General features: G+C 41.4%; 1 protein-coding gene and 1 pseudogene across 1 annotated transcript in view; both read left to right on the forward strand.

The window, feature by feature from the left end:
* The window catches only part of Chd1 (chromodomain helicase DNA binding protein 1), a 75,182-nt gene extending 59,911 nt beyond the window's left edge, over nt 1-15,271 (forward strand). Inside the window, exons 28-36 of the mRNA XM_051164394.1 lie at nt 91-241; nt 1,054-1,176; nt 2,008-2,136; nt 2,989-3,129; nt 6,614-6,792; nt 10,579-10,675; nt 11,522-11,579; nt 12,403-12,613; nt 14,025-15,271. Coding sequence (XP_051020351.1) covers nt 91-241; nt 1,054-1,176; nt 2,008-2,136; nt 2,989-3,129; nt 6,614-6,792; nt 10,579-10,675; nt 11,522-11,579; nt 12,403-12,613; nt 14,025-14,352 — 1,417 coding nt within the window. The 3' untranslated portion in view covers nt 14,353-15,271. The remainder of the gene's footprint in view (nt 1-90; nt 242-1,053; nt 1,177-2,007; nt 2,137-2,988; nt 3,130-6,613; nt 6,793-10,578; nt 10,676-11,521; nt 11,580-12,402; nt 12,614-14,024) is intronic.
* Nucleotides 15,272-25,515: 10,244 nt separating this feature from the next.
* LOC127205204 (U6 snRNA-associated Sm-like protein LSm1) lies at nt 25,516-25,773 on the forward strand (annotated as a pseudogene).
* Nucleotides 25,774-26,421: the final 648 nt, after the last annotated feature.

Raw genomic sequence — 26,421 nt, forward strand, 5'->3', positions numbered from 1 at the left:
TTTTGAATAAAGAGTTTTAGTTATTTAAATATTATGAAGTGTACACTTTAGACCATTCGTATCTTGAAGTAATTCCTGCCTTTAATCTAGGTATGCAATCCCTTGTCACACAAAGGCTGCTCACTTTGACGTAGACTGGGGCAAAGAGGACGACTCCAATCTGCTAGTTGGCATCTATGAGTACGGCTACGGCAGCTGGGAAATGATCAAGATGGACCCGGACCTGAGTCTGACACACAAGGTACTTAGCTGTTTCCTGACTGTTCATGTTGGCTGTGAGAGTAGGGCATGGTGGGAGAGGCAGGTGGATCGCTGCGAATTCCCATCTCTTCCTCTACCGTGCTCAGGTCGCACCTCAGACTGTTTGTAGCATGAGAGATTTTGTCTCCTTTGTTGTTTGTTCGGGGTATGTATGCGTTTTGAGGCTGTGTGTCTCTGTGTTTTGATGCATGTCTCACCAGCTATTCGCTCAGGCTGGTTTAGGGCTTGTGATTGCTATTACAACTGACTAAATTGAGAGATTACTTAAATAGAATTCATTCCCAAGAAACAGACACAGTGACAAACACTGGTAATCCTAGTACTCAGAGACAAGAGTTGCCACAAGTTTGAGACCAGCCAAGGTTCAGCAGTAAGACTGGTTCTCAATAAAGAAGAGAAGACTGGCCGGGTGTGGTGGCCCACGCCTTTAAATCCAGCACTCAGGAGTCGGAGGCAGGTGGTCCCTGAGTTTGAGACCAGCCTGGTCTACAGAAGGAGTTCCAGAATAGCTAAGGCTACACATAGAGACCCTGTATCTAATAAACAAACAAGTAAATAACAACAAAAACAATAATGAATTTGCTTCCAAGGCAGTTAACTGTTTATGGCACGGGTGTAAGAGTTGTTGCTGCTCCCCAGCTGTGGCCCTCCTGTGGCCATTGTGTCCTGTCCTCCCCACAGCACAGGGAGCATCAGGGACTTGAATTCAGGAGCTATATGCATGTTTATTAGGAAGTTGTATTTTCCATGATATTTATGAAGGACAGCCTGAAAAATGCATTTCCCTCGCAGATCCTTCCAGATGATCCTGATAAAAAACCACAAGCCAAGCAGTTACAGACACGTGCAGACTACCTCATCAAATTACTCAGCAGAGACCTTGCAAAAAAAGAGGCTCAGAGACTCTCTGGTGCAGTAAGTTAACATTTGACATTCAGGAACAGTTCACTCTCTATTTAGAGTTATTTGACTGGGCTGGATAATCTATAGTTAATGTAAGAACTGTGCTGTTCTTTAATTTTGTTTTGCTTGTTTATGACAGTAGAAGAGCAGTCAGGCCTGTATATTTTATTAGTCAAGGTGTAAAGTTTAATGGGCAGTGTTAAGTCAGGGTTGTGGACTTTGTGAGACACTTCAAAAAAAGATTTTTAAAAAGACACCAAAAAAGACTTCGTAAAAATTTATTTTTATCGTATACATATGAATTTTTTTTTTGCATGTGTGTCTGTGTACCATGTGTGTTCCCTGGTGGCCATGCAGTCTAAAAAAGGACATGAGGTTCCTGGAACTTGAGACAGTATGTGGTGGTAAGCCACCATGTGGGCTCTGTCCTTCATAAGAGCAGCCAGTGCGCTTAGCCACTGAGCTATCTTATGAGGCTGGAGAGTGATGGCGCCTCACTCCCTGGTCTTTCCAAACCATCACAAGTTTGCCTGTAGCCATGATGACAGCAGCTGCCTGTGGCTTTAAACATTTCTAGGTTGGTACCACTGAATTTAGTTGCAGGTGATAGAATCTAAGAGTGATGGTTTCACTTCTGTTTCATTCTTTGAAGGAATAATTACAGTGGTTTGTACTTTTGAGGTATTTGATGAAATAAATTGTGTTTCCTACATTGAGTCTAAACAGTAAAGCTCATTGCCAACAGACTTGGAATATATGCGTATAAATGTTGGGTTATTATTTGATGTTTTAAAACTGGAAGGAAACCAGTGACATTGATTAAATACATATATTTACTTTTAGGGAGGTTCAAAGAGGAGAAAAACAAGAACTAAAAAGAATAAAGCAATGAAGTCCATAAAAGTAAAAGAAGAAATAAAGAGCGACTCATCTCCGCTGCCTTCAGAGAAGTCTGACGAAGAGGACGATAAAGTGGGTACACTTTTGGAGCACCAACCTTAGTGTTGAAGTTTAGAAAATGGGATTTTCCTGGTTTTCTTTTTTGTGGTTTATAACGTAGACTTATTTATAAGTCATAACTGTGTAATAGATAGGTATATGAGCTCCATCCTTTTAAATCCTTGCCAAATAAATGAGCCATTCCTTTTAATTTTATTATGAATTTGAATGAGACTGGCTCACTTTAGAAGAAGGTAGATATTACATGTATCATTATTAAAAGGCTTCTGAGTTGTGTCTTTCAGCACCCACATATATGCGTGAAGATTTAGTTGAAGATAAAAAACTAAAGAGATAAGGGGGATAGGAAAATAATTCAAAGAAAACAATAAAAGAAACTATGCAGAAAGAAAAAGATCTACGAAAGAAAAGATCGGGAAATGGAAGCATGAAACCTAGAAAGTGGAACATGCGCCTGTTTATGTCCTGGATTAACGTCAGCCACACTGAGTTCCTCAGGAGCGGTGTGGCATATAGTTGAGGGGAGGAATTGATTTGAGCACTACTTTTTAGTGGTTTACTTACAAGATAACATTATAAAGGAGACATTAATTCTCAAAGTAGCAAGGAAATTTTATTTTAAAAACCTAGCAATAGTAAAAGTGGGCATGGTCAGTGGTCAGGGGGGATCTCCAGGTGAAGCAGTAGGTGGGCTGTCCCTGAGAGTAAGCCCCGTGGGAGGAAACACGCCATTGCCCTGAGAGTAAGCCCCATGGGAGGAAACACGCCATTGCCCTGGAGAGTAAGCCCCATGGGAGGAAACATTGCCCTGGAAGCCAGTTATGCTGTCTTCAGGTGTGGGTTTCCGTGTCTTCTCTTTTCCAGATGAATGAATCCAAGCCTGAAAGTAAAGACCGATCCAAAAAGTCTGTGGTGTCAGATGCTCCTGTTCATATCACTGCAAGTGGAGAGCCGGTGCCCATTGCTGAGGAGGCCGAGGAGCTGGATCAAAGGACATTCAGTATTGTAAGTACCAGAGTTTCTACTGAGACTGAAGTAGAGGGCTTAAAAGTCAGGCAGCTTTTATATTTAGGATTTAAAACTTTTTAGTTCCTGATCCAGTACTAGAGTATCTGAGGGCTAATGTGCAGAGTGCTTTTACTACGTTCAGCCATTCTGTGGATGAGTGAAGACTTGCAAGTCCACTTGCAGAGGAAAGTGAGATGCGTCAGCAGAGAAGCCTCGGCGACACAACAAGAAGGCGGGAAACTTCCTAAGCTTAAACTAAGACTAGAAAACGTGTTGTTACAGGCTGCAAAGGAAGGAGGGAGTGTAAGTAGACAGGTGCTTTCCTGTGCACGCACCTGCGCCTTTGCCCTGTGACTCCCCGTCAGGGATGCTGGAACCGGGGTGTTGGACTCTTGGAACCACAAGCTTGTTTGAGTCCCTGGTTTTTAGTCTTTTGTTTTGTTTTGTTTTTCGAGGCAGGGTCTCTCTGTGTAGCCTGGGCTGTCCTGGACTCCCTTTATAGACCAGGCTAGCCTCGAACTCACAGCAATCCACCAGCCTCTGCCTTCCGAGTGCTGGGATTAAAGGCGTGTGCCACCACTGCCCGGCTGTTTTTAGTCTTGAATTTAGTCTTAATCAGTTTTTGTCACTGTGCTTGCAAGAGACATTTTCACCACAGAAACTGCGTGTGAAACTGCTTCACCCTGTGTCCTGGTCCCCAGCGCTGGCGTTGCCCCTCTTTTCTTCTCTTCTTGGACTTCAGTGGGACTGTAACGACACGGATTCATATCTGATTCTGAGGTGTGCTCTAATGCAGGCTTCTCATGCTCTTTTAAATAGAATGGTTGCTACTACTTTTGTTACTTCCACGTTCCTTACTTGGCATTTTATGACCTGAGATTCCTTTTCTTCTTTTTCAGAATGACCTTTTTGTTTGTGACTAGCTAGATCTTAGTCTAACCTCCTTGTCTTGTCTGCCTGTCTGTCTGTCTGTCTATCTATCTATCAATCATCTATCTATCTTAATCCTTTGGTTTATTCTGCCTTGGGTGAGAGTGGTAGAGGTGATGTGCTCTGATTTGAGATGAAACATCAAATGTTTCACCTGAAGTTCCGCCCCCTCTTCCCTGTGCTGAGTAAAGGCAGATGGTACCTTTAACTTGCTTTTCTTCCTCATGTGTCCTCTTAGCCTTCTGATTTTCATGTAATTGTTAAAATAGAATGTTTCCTACTGTGCCCAATGTATGCATTTGTTTATTTTTTGTACATCCTAGAGAAAAAGAACGGAATAACTTTAAGCGTATATTACACATATATATCTCCAAAATGTGTTTGTTGGGGTGGTTCACCCTCATGTTGAATCAGGTGCTGTCAGTGCTGCTTCCTTCTGCAGGCGCACCCTTCTGTCGGCCTTGCTTTTTCTCCTGTGGGCTGACAGAGGACAGTGGAGCAGTCAGCACACAAGATGACCGTGTGTGCATGCCTAAAGACCATGGTGATTCATAGCATCCTGGCATTCATGATCATAGCCTGTGACCTGGGGCTCTGCACCAGGCGCTTTTCCTTGTGTTTCCTCCTCTCTTCTGGAGAGGGATGAAGGACGTAGATGCTTTGCGAGAGGCATGTTCTTGTAGGGAGCTCGTCACTGCTGGAATATGTTCTTGAGGCACACATTCTGAGCTTCAGGACGCCAGAGACACTGTCTGACGCGTCAGAGCTGCCTACGTCCTGTGTGTCCTTAGAGGCTCTGGCTGCCTTGTGCTCTCCATCCTAACCCATGCTCTTTCTGTATGGATGCTCGCACTCACACGGCACCCACTGCAGGTAGACTGATCAGGAAGGTAAAGTCACATGTGTCGCTTCTGTTTACAGTGTCCTCAAAGTTCTATCTTCTCAGGATTAAAAGTTCCTCTCGAACTTGAAAAAGGCTTAGTGTCTGGTTAATTCTCATCACCTCCCCTTCTCCCACACAGCGTCATTTGTTTTGGTCTAAAACTGTCAACACAAGCTCTTTAAGCGTCTTCACAACTGTTGCTTCCCCTGGGGTTCCAGGTGGATAAACTGTCCTCTCTTCTCTCCATCATTGTTGTCATGGAGTCTTGATTCCATAAAGTAACTGTCTATTTTGTTTACTTCTTAAAAACCTAAGAAAACAACACACATATACTCTGTATACATACAGTTTGTCTGTTTAGGTTGAGAGTTTGTTTAGTGTGTGTGTGTATGTGTGTGTCATGTGTCAGTGGACATACCTGCAGCAGGGCATATATGCACATGGAAGCCAGAGGTGGCTTGTGAGACTTGGTTCTGCTGTAGCTTCCCCAGGCTGGATCAGGCTACCACACGGTTTTACACTCTCACGCTGCAGGTGTAGCCCAGCCCCTCACGCCTTCTAGACATGTGCCCTGCCCCGAGCTATATCCCAGCATGCAGAGTCCTCTCTTGTCTGCCACGCACACTCCTGTGGCACACCCCTGATTCTCCTGCCTCGTGTCATGTAGCAGGACTGTATTTATGGTGCCTCAACATTCAGTTGAAGAAAAAGATAATTCATAGATTTCATTTTAAATTATTCCTGACAAAGAATGGAGAACTTATTACCAACTTACATAAATGGGCAGTAAAGCATGAATTACTCACAAACAAACCTACAGCCAAACAAGACAATTTATGATGGCCTTTGGAGTAGGAGTACAAAGTCTTTTTCTTTTAACCAAATAGCATTGGATCAATTAAATATATTGTCTGACACTGACTTATCTGTATGTTCATAGAACTAAACCAATTTTCCTATCAGTATAAACTTGAACTTGTTTTTAACAATCATTCTTATAAATTTATCTAAAGCTCTTCACTTTTTAGTATAACTTCAGTAAAACTGAATCAGAAAATTGGATGCCATTTTACAATTGTGTAAGGTATTGATTAGGAAAGCTGGTTTCTGCTGCCCGGTTACTCCCTGTTCCTCAATCTTCCAGAAAAGTAGCAGAGTCAGTTTGCTCTGCCCTGAGGCTTTAAACAGTGCCAGTTCATACTACTTGCTTAATTCATTTTAATTTTTTTTTTTCCTCTATTTGCTAGTGAGCTAATTATGTGGAGCTCTTTTCTAACAGTTTGTGTCTGTCATAGTGCGCGCGGCCTGGAAGGTGCTGTTGCTGTACTTGTAGTCATTAGTGTTGAAGGCCACTTGGAGTGGTCATTCCAGCACCACGGAAGCCGACGTCGGGTGGTAATGGGAGGCCTGAAGAAAAGCCAAAGGGAAAAAGTAGTGATGTGCATGTGTGAGGTGATGTGCACGTGTGAGGTGATGCACAGTTACTTATTTTGAAATGAGGCAGTGCATTGTTCATTTATGTAAATATCATGAGTTTATATTGGCTTTTATTTTTTTATTTTATTTTTTATTATTTTTTTTTTATGTTGGCTTTTAAACATATATTTCTGCCATTTTCTTTTTCTTTTTTAAATGTTTCTTTTTTAAAATTACAATCTCATTTTCAAGTGTAAAGAACGAATGAGGCCGGTAAAAGCAGCTTTGAAACAACTTGACCGGCCTGAGAAAGGCCTTTCAGAACGAGAGCAGCTGGAGCACACCAGGCAGTGTTTAATCAAGATCGGAGACCACATCACAGAGTGTCTGAAGGAATATTCCAACCCTGAGCACATCAAGCAGTGGAGAAAGTAAGTGCTGCACCTTTGAGGAGGTGCTGAACTCACAGTTTTAAATGTTAGCTGTGTTTCTTGATTTCTTTTTCTGCTTCTAAACTTGAGGTGAAAAACAGTGCTTAGAGAAGTAAACTGTGAGTGGATTTATTTTTATTTATGTCTCTGTGTATGCAGTTATCTGTCTCCTTGGAAGAGGGTTTTCTGTCTCCTTGGACTGGAGTTGCGGGCCACTGTGAGCCGCCTGATAGGGGTTCTAGGTACTGAACCAGCCCTGCTAGAGCTCTTAACTTCTGAGCCATCTCTCCAGCACCTCGTTTCAGTTTTTTCTTCTATAGTTTTTTTTTTGTTGTTGTTCATGAGTATTATGCTTCTAAAAGCATCTCTGCCTTTAGAAAATAGTGAAAAGTAGTTTCACTAAAATCCAGGTTACATTCTACTTTAAAATGTGCTTACATTCACAAAATTAAGTCAGCATCTAATATTTATGTTGCAAACTTATTGACAGTGCAAAGTACAAGCTTTTTTTTTTTTTTTTAGGACTAGTAGAAACAGTTTTACAATTACAAATCTGATAAGTTGTTTGTTTTACAGGACAGCCACTTTAAAGGTTATCAGACAGGGATGTGTTCAATCATCCAAGTTAGGAAGAAAGAAAACAGGCACCTTTGGGTGGTGCTGGCCTGCTAACCTGGTGGCTGCTTTTCTCTATGGTCATTTCAGCTGCGCAGCCGACCATAGCCAATGCCACTTGTGTAAGGGTAACGGTGACTGAAGTTCCCTGTTCTTGCCCCCACGTCTTCTCACGTTCATGGAGGACCCACTTGTAAAAAGAAGCTAGGAGGTTAAATAAAGCATTTGTGTTTAAATAAGAATTGAGCCGTCACATTTAGAAAAACGAAAGCCGTGTGTGGACAGAGATACTAGCCAGAACCCGCACACCTGCAGGCATGGAGTGACCACAAAATTTGCCGTGCTGTTCAGCCTCCACCTTGGTGTCCCATGGGTTAGGATTGGGTTAGGCTTTCCACGGTCACTTGGCTCACTTTTCAACTGTTGTATCCTTTTGTTATGTTACAAGCATGAGAAACAACCCTGAAGTTCTTTCTATATTCACAACGTCTGGCTCTCACTTGAGGATGCAGTAATCCGCTTCTCGATGGGACCGCTGTCTCCCGGGGATGCCTGACACCACAGCACCATCATGTCCTTATGTGTGCATTACCTGCAACAACCTTTATTTAGTAAATTGGGCTCAGTAAATGATGAAACGCCGCCCCCCACCCTTTCTTCTACCTCTGTTTATTTTTTATTTTTTTCTTCTTGTGACAGTGTTTCTCTCTGTAGCCAAGGCTGAATTTGAACTCCTTATGTGACCTCATCTGATTTCACACTTCCTGTCTTCCTTCCTCACCGAGCATGTTTTTGAATCCTGATTTGCACTGCCTTACCTGGCTCTCTTTCTACTCTATTGACCTTCTACCACACGCTGTGGCTGTAAACTTAGTTTGAGGTGTCAACAACAAAACTAGTGCTTTTTTTTCTTTTACAATTCCACAGAAACACACACTCACCTCACTACAACTCCAATTTTATCATATGATTTTTATCTTTATTAAATTAGAAATATTCACATCTTTCATATAAATGAAATGACTTAACAGCGCCTCTTTGGTATTTCCAAATTATCAACATTAAAATGAGGGATCATTAAAATAAGGTTGCCTGAACTTAAGCAGAGTCAGTCTGATTCAGGACAGCCACAGGCGGTGTGTGCAGCACCGGTGTGCTGGAGGAAGACAGAAGGTCATTTCCGGTGCACTAACGGGGCAGTTAGTCTTTGGGTTATGTGGGAGGGCACGATTTCCTCATGCAATGGTGTTGTGACATGCAAGTTAAAAATGTAGACGCTGTTTATTTCTGGAATTTTCAATTTAATATTTTCAGACTCTTGGTAGCTAAAACTTCAGGAAGAGAAACCATAGGCTCTGTGAAGCACTAAAATATTAGAGTTCAATGCTTTTCCTTAGTATAAATAGAATTAGCCCTTCCTAAGGGGGTCTCTTTATCTCTCTCTCTCTCTCTCTGTACCCTTTCCATACATCCTTCCCTCTTTCTTTCTTTCTTTCTTTCTTTCTTTCTTTCTTTCTTTCTTTTCTCTTCTTTTTTTTAACTTCATCAATTTATAGTAGCCCCAAAGGCATAGAACCATGGACTGTAAAGCAGTAACAGCCAATAATGTCAGGATCTAAGTTTGTTTTGCTTTCAGTGGTTTCCAGATGTTTCAGACACATGTCTTGTTGCCCTTGATAAAAACTAGAAAAGTGAAGACAGTGCGATAAACTATTCTTAAAGCCAATTTAGCTATTTTAAAGAGTTCCATTACGTTTTCTCTTTTCTTAGGGTACAGATTTGAAAGTTTGGCAATACTTGTAAATACTGCCTTTTTGGCAAGAATGGTTTACCATTTGGGAGAACTCCTGAGGGCTGCTTCTCACTGTACACTAGATATCAGTTCTTATAGCCTTGTAATTAGTATTCGGTCTTTAGGGTTATGGAGAGGCGTATGGAGAGGCATGCCCACTTTCTGTGACTGACACACTCACATGCTTCAGGTTTTGTTACTAGGGAAAGGGAAGCCGTGTGTGGGAAGAAGAGGCACTGGCAGCAGGAAATGCCACTTTTCAGCATTGGAGGAGCTGCTTGTTCCTTGCTTCCTATGAGCTCTGACGCAGCCCTGACTCGCAGAGCTGGAGTTGTGCCAGCGTGAGAAGTTGTCCAAGTGACGTGTAATCAGGACCCAGATTTGATTTCTAGCTCGAGTTTTCTAAAGCAAATGTATTTTATAGAAGAATTTAATTAACAAAAAGGCAATTTGCTAATACCCTGACTTGTATTGTTGTAATGGTAGAATGTATATATGTTGAAGCTAGGCTATAAATTAATTTAAAAGGTAGGTGAATTTTGTGTTTCTGTAGATTTTGGGTGTCATTCAATTTGTTATTTCAACCAAGTTTGCCTTCAAATTATATGTTAAGACACTAACTTACCATGTTTTATTTTTGGAACTGTATTTAATGTGTAGAGCATGACTATGCACATATGTATATTATGAAATAACAGCTGTGACTGCTATATTGATGTCTGCCTTTGGACGGGAAAAAACCTTAGACACTTGATGTACTGTGGTGGCCCTGTTCATATTATTTTTGTGGCCATTTCATTACCATTAAAAATTGATAATTTTTGTAATATGTTTTTTAGGACCATTTTTTGCAAACTTAATTTGTTATCTGCTATTGTTCTTTTCTTACTCAACTATGAGTGTATCTAATGTTGCACACATATCTGCATTACAAAGGGAATCTTTGGTTGCTTCCCTAGTTTTGCTACATTTCACATTAGGGTGAAACACAAGATTTCATTCCAAGATTAAAATGAAGGCTTTGAAAGAGAAATAAAACCATTTATGTGTTTGGAGATTTATACATGTATGAAATTTTGAAAAGGAAACATGAAGATTAGTTTCTCTTATTACTTAAAAAATCCATACACCCCCCCCTTTTCCCTGCACGCCCACAAGTATGAAGAAGCCTTGTCCACCATGTAGCTCCTAGGTTCAAATTCAGGCTGTCAGACTTGGCAGCAAGCGCCTCTGCCTGCTGAGCCTAATTAATTTCTTTGGCATAGACTTTGTTCCATAGAAGGCTATGACTATTTAGTGCATAAAGAGGGTTATAAGAAGGTCTGTGATAAAGCTAAATATTTATTACCAGATTTATTTGCCATTTTTTTTTCTTCTAGAAACCTGTGGATTTTTGTATCTAAGTTTACTGAGTTTGATGCAAGAAAATTACATAAATTATATAAGCACGCCATTAAAAAACGACAAGAATCTCAGGTATATAATGTTTCACTCTCTTAAGTCATATTAATAAGACCCGCACCTCCCCAGTCTCTACTTCCTGGTTGTCACCCCTCCTCCTCCAGCCCCACCTTCCCCTCCCCACCTATTTCTTAGAAAAGGGAGCCCCCCTTCCCACCCACCCCAGTTCATCAAGTTGCACCAGCACTGAGGTGTCCTCTGCCCTGTGGCCTGCCAGCAGGAAGTGATCAAAAAGCTGGGAACAAAGTCTGTGTCAGAGACAGCTATGCTCCCATTGCTGGTGCCTGAGCCGCCCATCAGCTATGTCTGCCATACATGTAGTCTTTATTATCCAGTACTAAGTGGGGAATTCAGTTAGTAAATGTAGAAGTAATGAGCATGTTAAACCAAGCACCGTTAGAGCACTGTGCCTGGTATAAACAAGATCCAAAGCATAACATTCAGTTATTGGGCAAGAGAGCAGGAGATTCAGTCTTGGCTCCGAGAGACGGCAGCTGTGACAGACAGATGCACACAGGACAGCGTGAAACCCTCTCTACAGGATAGAGAAGCAGCCCCTCTCTGTGGCATTGTCAATAATGTCTAATTTTAATCTAGCCATTAGAAAATTTCAGATAAACTGCATTGGAGGGCTCCTCAATAAAACTACTGAATGATTACTGAATCAGTCTCAAAAAACATGGCAGAAATTGCTTTGCTTAAAAAGATATGTACGTTTTATATTTAGGTTTATGTGGTATTTGAAGACCTTATTCATCATTAGGATTTTCTTATGGATACGCAACCCAACCCCTTAACACTATTTTATAAGAGTTTTTTAGGCTACTTAAATGTGTCTAATATGTATGCATTTGATTTCAGCAAAACAGTGACCAGAATAGTAACGTTACTACTGCGACTCCTGTGATTAGGAATCCAGGTACGGAAAACTTACTGTCTGACTCTGTCTGTCTGTCTCTCATCTATAAATAGAAGCTGCTGAATCTGTTCTTGTGGTTTGTGTGTAGTTTCAGGGCTGGCCATTCTGCGCTGACAACGGTACAGGCTCCTCCCTGGGAGAGGCTCAGCATTCTCCTTGGGCAGTCGTTAGTCGCCTGTAGTTCTTTGTCTGGGGTGGGGCCCACTATACTTTCCCTCCACTATTACCATGTGCATTGATGTTGCCATTGCTGTGGCCGTATTCCGGCAGTGATTTCTAGGAGACATGTGTTACCACAGACTTGCTGGTGTTCTGGCTCCTGTACCTGCTTTTCAGCAGTGTCCTCTCAGCCATGATGAGGAGTTGTGATGTCGATGTATCCACTGGGGCTGAGTCCTCGGTGTGTCCAGTTGGGTTTTCTGTGATGGTCTCCATTTGCTATAAAGAGGCTATGATGAGGGTTGGTAGCTATACCCAACTTGAAAACTCTTAAAAGCTTTAGTTCTGTGTTTATAAACCACTTTTAGGGGCTGGAGAGATGGCCCAGAGGTTTAAGAGTACTGTCTGCTCTTCCAGAAACCAATGGTGGCTCATAAGCATCTGTAGTGAGGTCTGGTGCCCTCTTCCGGTGTGCACGTGCACATGCAGGCAGCACACTGTGTACATAACAATAATTTTTTTTTTTTTAATAAAAAAACACCTTTAAATGCTTTAGGTACCTACATCTGAGAATTGATTTTCTTTTTGCTGGAGTTTTTGTTGCTTACTTTTAAGTGTTTGTAACACATTTTGGAATCCATTAAGTTTACTTGTTTGTCTGTAGATGTGGAAAGGGCAAAGGAGACCGCCAACCATGATGAGAGCAGCAGGGACAGCTGCTCTTCGGACCGACACTTGTCTCAGCACCACGACCACCACAGAGACCGCCATCAGGGAGACTCCTATAAAAAGAGCGAGTCCAGGAAAAGGCCCTACTCCTCCTTCAGCAACGGCAAAGACCACCGTGAGCGGGGCCACTACAAGCCGGACAGCAGGTAGGCTGGGCAGCAGCTGCTGGTGTTCTGCTTCTGTGTAACTTCCTTCGCTGCACTAGAGATAAACCTAGTCTGTTTTCATGAGAGAACATCAAGTGTTATTTTGCTTATAAATAAAAAAATTGGTAACACTTTTCATGTTAATGTTTATATAACTTTTTCTTTAAAATGTTTTTTTAAGTATTAAATTGGCATCAGAATATGCAATGAGAGTTGAAGGTTTTGTAAATTTAAATAGTGCAGTTTGTTGGTGCAAGTACAAGGTATTTATGGAGAGAATTCTACTTTGGATATTGAAATCCTTGTGAGGGAAGACATAACTGCAAAATACATTTTTATTCCTTTATAGTTTAAAGAGTTTCCTTACTAATTTATGACCATTGGTGAAATTAAACTCAGAAAATTGAAAAATAAAAGTAAGGGTCAAGGCTGGAGAGATGGCTCAGCAGTTAAGAGCACTGACTGTTTTTCCAGAGGTCATGAGTTCAAGTCCCAGCAACCACATGGTGGCTCACAACTGTCTATAATGTGATCTGATACCCTCCTCTGGCCTGCAGGTGTACTTGCAGGCAGAGCTCTGTATACATAATAATAAATAATAAATCTTTAAAAAAAAAAAAAAAAGTAAGGGTCAGAGAGAAATGTGGGTGGTGGTGGTGGTGGTGGTGGTGGTGGTGGTGGTGTGTGTGTGTGTGTGTGTGTGTGTGATATTCTGGAGAGCGTCCCGGGATCACACACTTAAATTATAGAAGTCCCAAGTAACTCTGTGACTCAGTTGTACTCACAGCCATCACCATAAGTACACTAATTATAGAAAGACTTTCTATTAGAGACTTATAATAAAAAGAAAAGCCCTGTCTGTAACTGTTTATAACAGTAATTTCACAAACTTCTGGAAAAAGTGTTTGTGATCAGACTCTTTGGTTCACAGGAGCATTTTATTTGAAAAGGCAACATATTAGAGATTGCTGCTGGTTCAGCTGCCACATTGTGTGTAGGGTGAATTGCTTGGTACGTTATTACATAACTAGTTGAATGAGAAAATGTTTGACATCAACAAACTATTAAAAAGTTTCTTTGATATAATTTTCAAACTACTTTGTAGTATTTTGAGTTCCTAGAGGTTCTTAAGGGTTTGGTGGCTGTCAGCTGGGCTCAGACATCAGGGGCACCGGTAAAAGGATCTCTAAGTGACCTTAAAGAGCTTCCGGTGCCCTGTGTGGTTCTCGTCAGTCTTGTGCAGGGAGAGGGCTAGTGACGGCAGCTGCTCTGTGGAGATCTGAAATATTTTCATGAAGTTCTGTCAGCTTTTGCATGATTAGGATGCGCTTTAAAGTATTTATGATTTTCTGTATGGTTTTATTTGGGAACTTACTAATTTGACTAAAAGGCTAAGTTTCTTTTTCATTAGATACTATAGTGACAGAGAGAAACACAGAAAACTGGATGACCACCGAAGTCGAGAGCACAGGTCAAGTTTGGAAGGAAGCGTAAAGGACAGGTGCCATTCGGACCACCGACTGCATTCAGACCATCGCTCAGGTTCCGAATACACACATCATAAATCTTCCAGGGATTACAGGTATCTCTCAGATTGGCAGATGGACCACAGAGCTGCCGGCAGTGGCCCGAGGTCACCTTTAGATCAGAGGTCTCCGTATGGCTCAAGGTCTCCATTTGAGCATTCAGCTGAACACAGAAGCACACCTGAGCACACCTGGAGTAGTCGGAAAACATAACAGATACTTGGTCTTTCTGGACTTTTATTTTAGCCATAGATCATAAACCAACACAGTGATTGCCTTACATGACTTGAAAGACAAACAGCTCTTCTATCAGTGGCAGTATTGTTACTTCTTTCCAGGACGCAAGGCCTATTATCCCAACAGAAGAGAAGATATTTTTATATTTAACGATTATGCTGCACTGTACTGCAAATACTGTAGTACTTTTTTTTTCTTTTTTAAAGAAATGGAAAATGTTTACTATAACAGGGACCTCAAACACTGCCCTCCCCGTATAGGCTGAATGAAACTGTTTATATGTCAGTGTTTTTAGACTGACTTCATTTAAATTATGTTTGTATATGAACTTTGCTCTGACCTGTGATCATGTTTCAGGAAGGAATGAAAGAGAGTTCTTTTCTTAATTAAGGAAAAACACTCAAGGACTTTGTTCACTTTCCAAAGCTACTTGTTTACACTGTACCCTGCGACCACCTTGCCGCTTCCCATCACAAGCTTGAATATTTAAACCCTGTACCTATGTCTGTAATATAGCCGGGAATTTCCTGTTTGTGATTATTATTATGCCTTTTTACAAGAAGATGGCTGTAAATTATTGTAAATGTATTAAAGGAGCTCCTTCCCAGCCCTTCTCAGGCTTTTCTTGACTGTTCCTTTCCCTACCAACTCAGGCCTTCTTATTAAAAAAAAAAAATCAGTGTAATAACACTTTTTAATGATTTGTCTTGATGGAATCATTGTTTAGAATGTAAAAATGGGGAAAGGGGCCACTTATTTCTTTTAGTCCTTTTCATATTGAATATTTTTATTAGATACCTGTTTTGCCACTCCTTTTGAAAGTCAATATTCTGTTTGTAGTTTTGCAAAAGAAATGGGGAGGGTAATGTGTGAAATGTAAGCCTGATGCTCTGGGACTTTTTCAGGTGCATTGGGTTTAAAGGGTTGGGTGTACGAACAGTTTCAGAGTCCAAACTGGCCAAACGCTGTTGTAAATCCACTCGTTCCCCCTTTCCACGGGCAATAATGTCAAGTGCGCTATGCAGCCAGGTTAAAATTTTAGATGAATTGACCGACTTTTTGATATAAACTGTTACAGTGCACACTGATTGTACATAAAAGCCTTATATATGACAAATTAAATTTTAAGAAAAAGGATATGTGGGCTCCTGTAGTTTTATGCTGCATTCTTGTTCCCTCAAGCATTTATTCCTTTTTGTTTTAAGTAACAGCTGCCAGAAAAAAGGTATTTTCATAAACAATTGAAAATTGATAATATGTAGTACTAAACTATATCTGTTTTGATGACTCTGAGTCTTTCTGTGAAGTAAAACAGATCATATAGACGTCATTCTTCTAGGATGCCTTACTTGTTGACAATTTTTCCTCCTTATATTCAGTGGGAATTTTGGATGTATGTTATGTAACCAATTAGAATCTTTGCTTCTGGACATGTCCCCCTAGCTGTGGGGTAATCTAGATTTGTATTTTCATATTTTCCTTTTATATGGTTAAATATAAAATTTATGCTGTGTTCAAAACAGACTTTTTAAAAAAGCAGTTTTATGTTTGACCTGAAGCAAACAATATGTTTTTGTCTTTGATATGTGTTGGGAAATAACTCAACTTTTAAACATCTAGTTATAATTAAAAATGAAAATGATGGTAGAATTCAGTGCTGGCACACAATTTTTTATATTTTCACTTTTGTCCACATTTAATGTAAATGATCATTTTATTTCCAAAGAACATTTCCCATAAATCCTGATATTAACACAGCAAATAGCTCAGGGTTGGAAGTACATGCTTTTGCAGCTAAGTCATTTGCTTAAAAGCTGGTTGTACAGCTTTTGTAGGAAAATAATGCATTTTTTGGAGAATGGGCTCTTAATTTCTTTTTTTAAAAAGTTTGACATTTAATTGAGTAATCGAGTTAACTAGCTGAGTTGAATGAAGAAACTTCTAAAACTGTAACATTTATTGAGTCTGTTAATTATTTGTAAAAAGTAACAATTACATAGTAAAGGAGCAAGCCATAAAGTTACTAGGACGCTCTGGGTAGCATCAGTACACAGGTCTGACAGGGGCGTGATGAGGCAGCAGCATCAGTGCGCAGGTCTGACAGGGGCGTGATGAGGCAGCAGCATCAGTGCGCAGGTCTGACAGGGGCGTGATGAGGCAGCAGCATCAGCGCGCAGGTCTGACAGGGGCGTGATGAGGCAGCAGCATCAGTGCGCAGGTCTGACAGGGGCGTGATGAGGCAGCAGCATCAGTGCGCAGGTCTGACAGGGGCGTGATGAAAATGCTGATTTTTTTGGTCTTTTACATGCTCATTCTGCTATTCTATTTTTATCCATTTGTTTAATTTTTTTAAACATGAGAGATTATGCATAGCATTGTACCAACTAACCTTCCATTTTAATAATAAACAATAAAAGATTCTTATTAAAAGCAATGGCTTGTCTGCTTATAAAGAAAACCCTCTGTGTTTAGGGCGTGAGACCAGCGAGACCAGAACAGCCTCAGCAGTTCCACAGTGCTGCAGAACCACTGCAGTTTGTGTAACATGGCCTGTTAACTCTGTGGTCATCTCAGTTACCTATTTTTGCAGCTTACAATGAAAAGTTGAGTGGACTCTGGTGAGATTATCGAGGGATATTCACAGCCTTCTGTGGTTTTTGTTTTGTGACACTTTTCTCTATATCTGAAACTTAACTACATGCAGCACAGGCCAGCTTTGAGAAAAGCTGTCGCACTGAAGTGGCGTGATTCTTTTTCAGTTTTATTTAATTGTTTTTGAAGTTACAATATAATTACGTCACACCCCCAGTGTGTTATTGCGGTCACATCATGGCATGGTCTCATTCTTATTGTTGTTAGGATGTGGTGTGTGTGTGTGTGTGTGTGTGTGTGTGTGTGTGTGTGTGTGTGTGTGTGTGTGTGTGTCAGTATTCCTAAATATAACCTGGTCAGTCTGTGTGATGTTCCTTGTTTGTATGTTTTCAGGGCATAGTCCTGTTCCTCCCTGGGGAAGACAACCTCTCTCCCCTCAGCACTCCTCAGTTGTCTCTAGCTCTTTGTGTGTAGTTGAGGCCTTGTGGCCTTTCCCCTGTCAACTTTGGCATATCTATTGTTGTTTAGTTCATGTTTAGGTCATTTTATCTGCACTAAAAAAACTAGAAAATTGCTAGAAAATTATCTTTGGATGATAAGTAACTGTTGTAGTTGTACACAACAGCTTTACAGGGGTCGGGGCTGGAGCTTGGGAAAACACCCAGTCATGGTGTTGGGAGTTGTTAGAATCTACCAGCTTCATCTTAGTACGAAGGAACCTTGGTTAAAATTCTTAGTGGTTATTTCGTAGCAAATAAGTTTTAGATGTTTTTGAATCTGTATATAAAACATTAATAGATACTTTTACCAAACATATTAAAATTCAGGACAAACAAATCTTTATGCTTTGCTATGGTGTTGACTCGTAACATCATGCCTATATCCGGAGATACCTTTTGGGTTAAATGTTCAGTTATAGGTTCCATTGAAATTATGTTTTCTCCAGTGAATAATTTTTGTAAAAACTTAATGTTTGCTTTTTAAACTAAGCCTAAGTAGAGACATAAATTCTCCAGGGTACACCCTCTGCTGTAACATTTATGCAGAAGGCCATTGCTCATCCTGTATCAGCAAAGAAGGAACAAACTACCAAATGAAATACTTTACATTCTGTCATCTACTCTACTTAAATTTTCTTTAAATATGAGTTTTAAATTTTGCTGACCTAAACTGAGGCCAAATAAATATATTGGTACCATGCAGGAAATAAGCACATAATTTTAGTAGATACACAGTGTTCTGTGCACGATATGGTCTAAGTTAAGGAAGTGAAAAACACAACTACCAAGCATTTAGAATGTTATTTTACACATGCAAAACAGAACCAGGTAACCGTTAGATTTTCAATGAATTTATTACAAAAATAGTACAAGCTGTTTCACCAGATTTTTCCAGTTTGCTGAACACTGAATTTCGTTTTTCACTCTTTCTGAGAACAGGCACCATACACATGCCAGTCTGTCGCCGAGCTCTCTCTTTTGCACCGCCCGTTTGTATTTCTGTCCTTACAGTAGCAGCACATGATATTTTCACTACTGTTGGCAGGAAGCTCCCAAGTTTGCAAGTGTGAGTCCTGTGTGCTTTTCCAGAATGATTACAAGTGTTTGAATTTCTTTGCTTTCACATTTGACAAGCAGTTTTCTGGGGTGTTAGTTGAGGTCACATTGGGGATGGTCGCTCACAGTATGGAGACTTCCAAGTCATTAATATAGTTCTCCATTATTTTATGTTTTCTTTCATTGCTGTGTTACACAATTTTTATATGTATTGTTAGATGTTTAATACCTTACATAATTGTAATTTTTAAGATTTCGTAAAATACTTTCTTTTATGACTTTGCTACCCATGAATTTTCTTTCTCTTCCTCTTTTTCTTTTGAGGAGGTGTAGCTAGGGTTGGGCAGGGCCTTACTATGTAGCCCTTGCCTGCTTGGACCTCAAGTGCAGATCCGTCTCATTCTTCCTTCCAAGTGCTGGCATAAAAGGCCTGTGCCACCACTGCCTGACCTAGCCCCATGTACTAATTTGTGACAGCATCTGCAGCTGTTTAAGTGACTGTCACAGGGCCCATTGGCCCCGCCACACTGTTTTCCTTTATTGTGTTGATCTCACAGTACTTGCTCTGTCTCAGAGAAATGACCAGTCAAGGGCTTTCTGATATTCTGGAATCTTCTGGTGATGTTGACCCATCAGAAGCTGGGAATTCATTCATACCGTTTGGGTACCCAAATATTATCACTGGCTTTCCAGTGGACAGTTTCCTGCAAGACCAGTGTGCATGCAAGAGAGCTCCCATTCACGCTGAGTCGTAAGTAATCGCTGTGATGTGTCTGATTGTCTGCTCTCTGCACTCTTCCTGCCATAACTTGAGTATACAGTTTGTGTATTCCAGCTCCACTTAAAGGGTTTTGACACTCTTTGGGATTCACTGCTTGGTGATCTCTGCTGTCATGAGCATGTATGTGTGTGTGTATATATATATATATATATATATATATATGGTTCTCTAGTTTTCTCCTTTTTTTTTAAATGAGAGGGGCATTCTTTTGTAAATTGTCCATGTTCTAAGAAGCAAAACTTTAAAATGAATTGTTCTTTTTCTTTGTCAGCTTCATCCAGAAACTCTATGTATAGTAAAATGCATACAGTACATTATAAATGTGGACTTGGTGAGCTCTGATAATGCTACATATAGTAAAATGCTACAGTGCGGTATAAGTGTGGACTTGGTGGATCCATTCTTCCGTTGTTGTTGTTGTTTTGAAACAGGGTTTCTCTGTGTAGCCCTGGCTATCTTGGACTCACTTTGTAGACCAGGCTGAAATTCATCTGCCTCTGCCTCCCTGGGCGTTGGGATTACAGGCATGTGTCACTGCGCCCAGCTCATGAATCCATTTTTTAAGTAAACCTTTTTGGGTTTATTTATGTTGTGTGTGTGAGTGCTCTGCCTTCGTGTGTATGACTGTGCACCAATTGCCTGCCTGTTACCTCTGTAGGCCAGAAGACAGTGTTGGATTCTCTGGAAATGGAGTTGCAGACAGTTGTGCAGAGAACTGCCATGTGGGCGTTGTGAATCTAACCCGGGTTCTCTAGAAGAGCAGCCAGTGCTCTAACCACTGAGCCATCACTCTGGCTCCCACAGTCTAGTTTTTATAGGAGAACTGCAACTTGATAGTTGTCAGTCCCCCATACAGACTGGAGTTTCTGGGCATCGTTGTTGAAAACAGTACTCTTTTCTAATTGGTTATTTAGCCACTTTATTTAGAACCAAGAATCTATCAGCCATGCACGTATGTCCTGGGACATGATGTCTGACCTGTTGTGCCGGCTGTCATTGGCTGTCAACTTGATCTCACCTGGAATCATCTGAGACCTAAGTGGCTGGGTACACCTGTGAAGGGTTTTCTTACCTCAATCATTTGAATCCAGATCTTTTGAGGTGGGAATATGCCCCTTTAGTCTGGCCACATCTTCTGGTGGCAGCCTAGACAAAGGACATGGAGGAAGAAGGCTTTGGCCCTTTGCTTGCCGTCGCAATTGCTGGCAAGTCCATCTCTTCACTGGCATTAGAATCTGCTCCCTCGGGATTCGGGCATAGCCTGAGACCAGCCGAGACATACAGCCTCCTGGAGCGAAGGACTTCTGGACTCTTGAACCTTCCGTTGGTAGGCAGCCATTGTTGGACTAGCTGGACCACAGCTTGTAAGCCGTTTTACTACATCCCAACAGTGAGAGATCCTGTGCCAAAGGATCTGGTGAGCAGAGTAGCTCATCAGCCCTTCTGAGTAAAACATTTTTGTTGTTGTAGATTTATCCATTCTTCTTTTCATGTGCTGAGCGTTTGTGCCCTAGTTATTTTTCTAGTCTCACAAAGACACCATGGCCAAGGCTCAGTGTCAGAAGGTTTAAGAGCCCATGACCAGGGGTTTTGGTAGCACATGCCTGTAATGCCAGCACTTGAGAGGCAGAGGCAGGTAGATCTCTGTGAGTTCAAGGTCAGCCTGGTCTACAATGATGGGGAAAATGGCAGCAAGTGTGTGCTGGAGCAGTGGCTGAGAGCTCACATCTTGATCCACAGGCAGGAGACAGACAGCACACTGGGAATGGAGTCTTTTTGAAACGTCAAAGTTTGCTTTTGGTGACTCAACCTCCTCCAAGGAACCTTCTAATCCTTTCCAAACTGTTTCACTAACAAGTGAACCATTATGCAAATTATTCAAACATGAGCCAATGGGGCCATCCCTATTCAAATGACTACAATCTTGATGTATGTCTCTGTACTATGTATGGTGCCCATGGGGGTCAGAGCAAGGCACGGGATCCCCCTGAAATGAGTTATTGAGGGTCGTGAGCCATCATGTGGGTGCTGGGGACTGAATCTAGGTTCTCTGCAAAAGCAACAAGTGCTCTTAATCACCAAGCCATCTCCCTTGCTCCAGAACAGAAATTCCTTTTAAAAAATTAATTATTCACTTCCCAATCATAGCCCCCTCCCTCCTCCCATCATGGTCCTGCCTTCCCTCTCCACCCCTCTCCCCCTCCCCTATTCCTCAGAAAAGGGGAGCTCCACCCATCCTGGCCTTCCCTCCCCTGTCCCCCTCCACCTCCCCTATTCCTTAGAAAAGGGGAGCTCCACCCATCCCAGCTCGACAGGTTGCATTAGGACTGAGTGTATCCTCTTCTCCTGGGCCTGAAGAGGCAGCTCCACTAGGGTAGAGTGGTCAAAAAACAAACATTGGAGTACATGTCAGAGACAGCCCCCGCTCCCCATATCAGGGGACCCACATGAAGCCTGAGCTGCCCATCAGCTACATCTGTGTAGGGGGCCTAGGTCCAGTCTGTGCATGGTCCTTGATGGTGCTTCAGTCTGCCCCACCCCTCTGGGCCCTGGTTAGATGACATGTGCTTTTTTTTTTTTTTTTTTTTCCTTTCAGTGTGTTCATATGGTAGATTACATTGATGGAGTTTTGTATATTGAACCATTGCTACATGCCTGGATGAATCCTACTTTGATGTGTTCTTGGATTTGGTTTGCAAGTGTTTTGTTGAGTATTTTTACATCAATGTTTGTAAAGGCAATTGCTCTGGGATCCTCTTTGTTGAGCCTTTGTGTGGTTTAGGTATCAGGAAGTGACCTCATAGAATGAGTTTTTGGCAATGACCTTCCGTTTCTATTTTGTGGACTAGTTTAAGGAGTATTGGGTTTAGCTCTTCTTTGAAAGTTTGGTAGAATTCTGTGCTGAAACCATTTATTTGGCTTTATTTTATTTTTGATGGCAGACTTTTAATGACTGCTTCTATTTCCTTAGAAGTTATAGGACAATTTAACTTGTTTACCTGATATTGGTTTAACTTTGGTAAGTGGAATCTATGAGGGAAAATTGTCCATTTCATTCATATTTTCCAATTTTGTGGAGTATAGGCTTTTGTACGATTCGTTGGATTTCCTCAGTGTCTGTTATGTTCCCCTTTTCACTTCTGATTTTGATCCTGTCTTTCTGCCTTTTTAGTTATTTTTATCTAAGGGTTTGTGTATCTTGTGATTTTCTCAAAGAACCAGCTCTTGGTTTCATTGATTCTTTGTATTGTTTGTTCTCTTTGTTTCTAATTTACTGGTTTCAGCCCTGAGCTTGATTATTTCCCACCATCTACCCCTCTTGGGTGTGTTAGCTTTTTTTCTAAAGCTGTTTGGTGAGCTGTGAAGTTGCAAGTATGGGTGTCTACCACCTTCATAAGCATAGATTTAAGGTTCTTTTCCTGTGGTTCAGCTGTGTTAGGATGAACAGAGCTTGTTGCCACATTGTCCTGCTTTTTGCTGATTGTGTTCTTAGGCTGGCCTTTCGCCATCGGCTGGTTATTCCTGGAGCCTGCTGGACTTTTCAGGCATGTAGGGTGGGGGACTAGGTCATGGACTGGTTCCCCTTAAATAGCCTACAGCTCTTCTCTGCTGGTTGCGTCCCAGCTGGACCTACAGGTAGGGTGTTGGGGCGTGGGTTTCTAACCTGTGTGACCTTGAGGTCCTGCAAGTCTCCTCAAAGCTAGCAGAGCTACGGACTGTAGGACTGTGGGTCGGATTGGCTCTTTCTCTGCAATCCGGTGTCATCCTCAGGCTGTTGGGAGTAGCTGGGAGGTCTGAGGGTGGTACCGCTTGTGTCTGGCAGCTAGGATCTTCTCCTCTCTCCTGGGAAACACAAAAGGACGCTGGTGGTTTGGCGTCTACAGTTAGGCGTCTTGTAGTCCTGCAGACACTGCGTTCCTGGTATTCCCAGTGCACTGGGCTCTTACTGTTTAGCCAGTCTCCACTGAGGGGCAGGTAGAACCGTGGACTGAAGGCTGGGATCCAGCCCCTGGTTATCTGTGAGCTGTCCTGGGGGAGGGGGGAGGAGGCTGGGGCCTGGATGCTAGAGCCATGTGTTTCTGGAACTTGAGACAGAAGGTGCCTGGGCCGGGAACCTAGGACTGTGTGTGCCTCTTGGACCCGGGAGCTGTCCACGAGGGCCTGCATCTGTGTGTGCCATCTCACCGGATGTGTGCTCTCCTCCATGAACACAGCCATTGGCATTTATTGGAGTCAGCAGCGAGATCACTCACTTGGTCCGCAGTCTCTGACCCACTACTAAGAGACTGTGTGCACAGTCATCTTGGAGTATGAACAGAAATTCTTTTTTTTTTTTTTTAATTTTAATTTTTTTAAATTAAAAATTTTTTTTATTAATTTATTCTTGTTACATCTCAATGGTTATCCAGAAATTCTTAATGATAGTAAACGGTTCCCCCCCCTTTTTTTTTCTTATGGGTAAAGCATTAGATTTTAATTAAGTCTCTTCTGCATACATAGGCCACAAACCATTTTCCTGCGTTATCATCTTTATATCAATTTATTTGAAAACTATTTTGTTCACATTTTTAAGTTAAATTATAGGTTTGTTTCTTTTTGTTTGGTATATGCAAAAATTATAAAATAGTGAATGCCTTTCTTATGACCGTGTATTTGTAATATACTTGTTATGTGTCAGGGCAGTTAGGAAATATGACACACCTAAGAAGATGCCTTCCACACAACATATAGGTTGATTCTTGAACAGACTAGACAATATGCAAGGTTTTGCCATCACAGAGGACTGACACAGCTAGCAGAGAAGCCATGGATGCTGCACGCTGGGTCCGTTGGGTTTTTTCTCATGGGAGCTGTTGTTGAGCCCCGCCTCCTCAACCCTGGTCGTCACCCGCTGGCAATCCTCAAAGGGACAGATAAGAGGCAGAAAACAGACAGAGTGAATCAGTGTCCCGGTATTTTGTGAGAGTGCATATGAGTTTTCTAAAAAGTCCTTTTGTTCGGGAGTTATTTTGAATGATTTTTTTTTTTTAAGCCATTAAGTCTTTCCTAGGAGACCATTTTTACATAATATCTTTTTTAAATTAAATGATCAGCTGTCCAAAGCTACCAAGGTGTGCAGGGAAGGTTTCACTGAATTTGTTATAAGTGAACTAATTGTAGAGCCTAACAGGAAAGCTTCAGCGAAGTGGAAAGAAAAATGCAACCCAGGTGTGAATTCAGTGAGAAAATACAAAATGTGGTTACAGCAACTTCTCCAAAAAGTCAACACTGCAGGGCAGAGAAGCAGGCTCACAGCTCTAAAAGTGTGGAGACCCGGTATGGTGCCACTATGCCTGAAGACCCAGCTGTTTGGACGATGAGGTATGTTCAAGGCAAGCTCAAACAATTGTTTTTAATGGGGAGCTATTTTTAAAAGAAGCAGAAGCAAAATATTTGGAAGTGAAGAAGTGTTTTACTATTGAAATGACCCAGTAAAGATTGCAACAGGACTGTTGATCAGAGCAGAGGGCAGACACGTAGTTATCACGGTCCACCCAGTTAGTTGCAAACACTGATTTTCAGAACATTTCTTCTGTGTATCCAGACTTTACAAAGTTTTCTATTTATCTAATGCCACAAAAGGAAATGAATGTCCCCCCAAATGCTATGCACCAAGTGGTCTGCTGACCATTTTAACCACCAGGGGGCAGCATGACTCTATAAATTAAATTTGCAGCCATCTATCAACCTTGGAGTGGTGTTTGCAAAATATTTCATTTCAGACATCCTAAAATTCTATAAAACATTTTTCGAGATACATACAGAATTATAATAAAACATAAATTCTGGTGTATTTTAAATGTTGACATTTTAAAATAAATAACACCACTTCCACATGCTGAAAGAAATCTATGTATCATAGATATCATTGATAGCCTTCACCTGTCTTTAAACTTTGTATGGCAAAGTGCAAGAAATGGGGGACACCCAGGAACATGTGCCCCACCTGTGTGGTGCTTGTTCTTGTGTCCAGTCAAGCCTCACCCTTCTATTTGATGAAACAAACTTTTAAAAATTGTTCACTTAAATGAAGGCGCCATGTATGAACATGGTATGCAGACAAAATTTCAAGGAAGAGGATTGAGGTGCAGGTGAGCCGTGGGTTCCTGTCTGCGTTCCGCTGACGGGCAACTGGTCGCGCTGTCCTTTGCTGCCTTGCGAGAGGTCAAAATGAACTATATGCCGGGCACCACAAGCCTCATTGAGGACATCGACAAAAAGCATTTGGTCCTACTTCGAGATGGAAGGACACTTATAGTTTTTTAAAGACGCATTGATCAGTTTGCTAAGGAGAGTGACACGCCCCTCCAGCAAGTGTCTATTGAAGAGATCCTAGAACATAGGGTAGAGCAGCAGAGCAGCCTGGAGGCAGCCCTCAAAGATCGGGGCCTCTCCGTTCCCCGGGCACATACTCCGGATGAGTACTGAGTTCCTCACCTCACACACCTGACCAGAGTGCAGAATTGAAAAGTGGTCTTTCACATATGCCAATGTGAAGAAATCATGGGATTTTGTTTTGTTTTTTTTAACAAAACCATTCATTATGTATTTTGCTTTGCTTTGCTTTTTCAAGCAGTACATAACCATTGCTAACCTAGAACTCACTCTGTAGACCAGGCTGACTCTAACTTGTAGGATTGCAGGTGTGTTCCACTGTGCCCAGCTTTATTGTTTAAAGAAATAGTGACATGACCTCCCCTCACAAGCCACTGTGGAGCCAAGAATCATGTCTTTATATTGCTTTTCTTGTCTCAGAGTTTACACTTCTTTCTTCATTGACTTGTAAATAAAGAATGAACCTCAGAACTGTCATTCACATAAAAAAATTTCAAGGAAGACACCTATACACATAAATAAAATAAAATAAGAATTAATTTAAAAATGAATTCAACAATGAACTACAGCTTTTTTGTGTCCAGTGAACTGACTTCAACTTTCCTTTTTTTTTTTTTTGACATTCCCTAGCTCTCTTCCTCCTGTGCTACTTAAGCTTAGTTTCTGTTAGTTGCTAAGTACATATCCAAAGCCAGACTAGCTGCTTTACATGAAAAACAGGGACAAAACTTTCCTCCTGTT

This window comes from Acomys russatus, chromosome 21 (assembly GCF_903995435.1).
Source record: "Acomys russatus chromosome 21, mAcoRus1.1, whole genome shotgun sequence".
In the NCBI taxonomy this organism is placed as follows: Eukaryota; Metazoa; Chordata; class Mammalia; order Rodentia; family Muridae; genus Acomys; species Acomys russatus.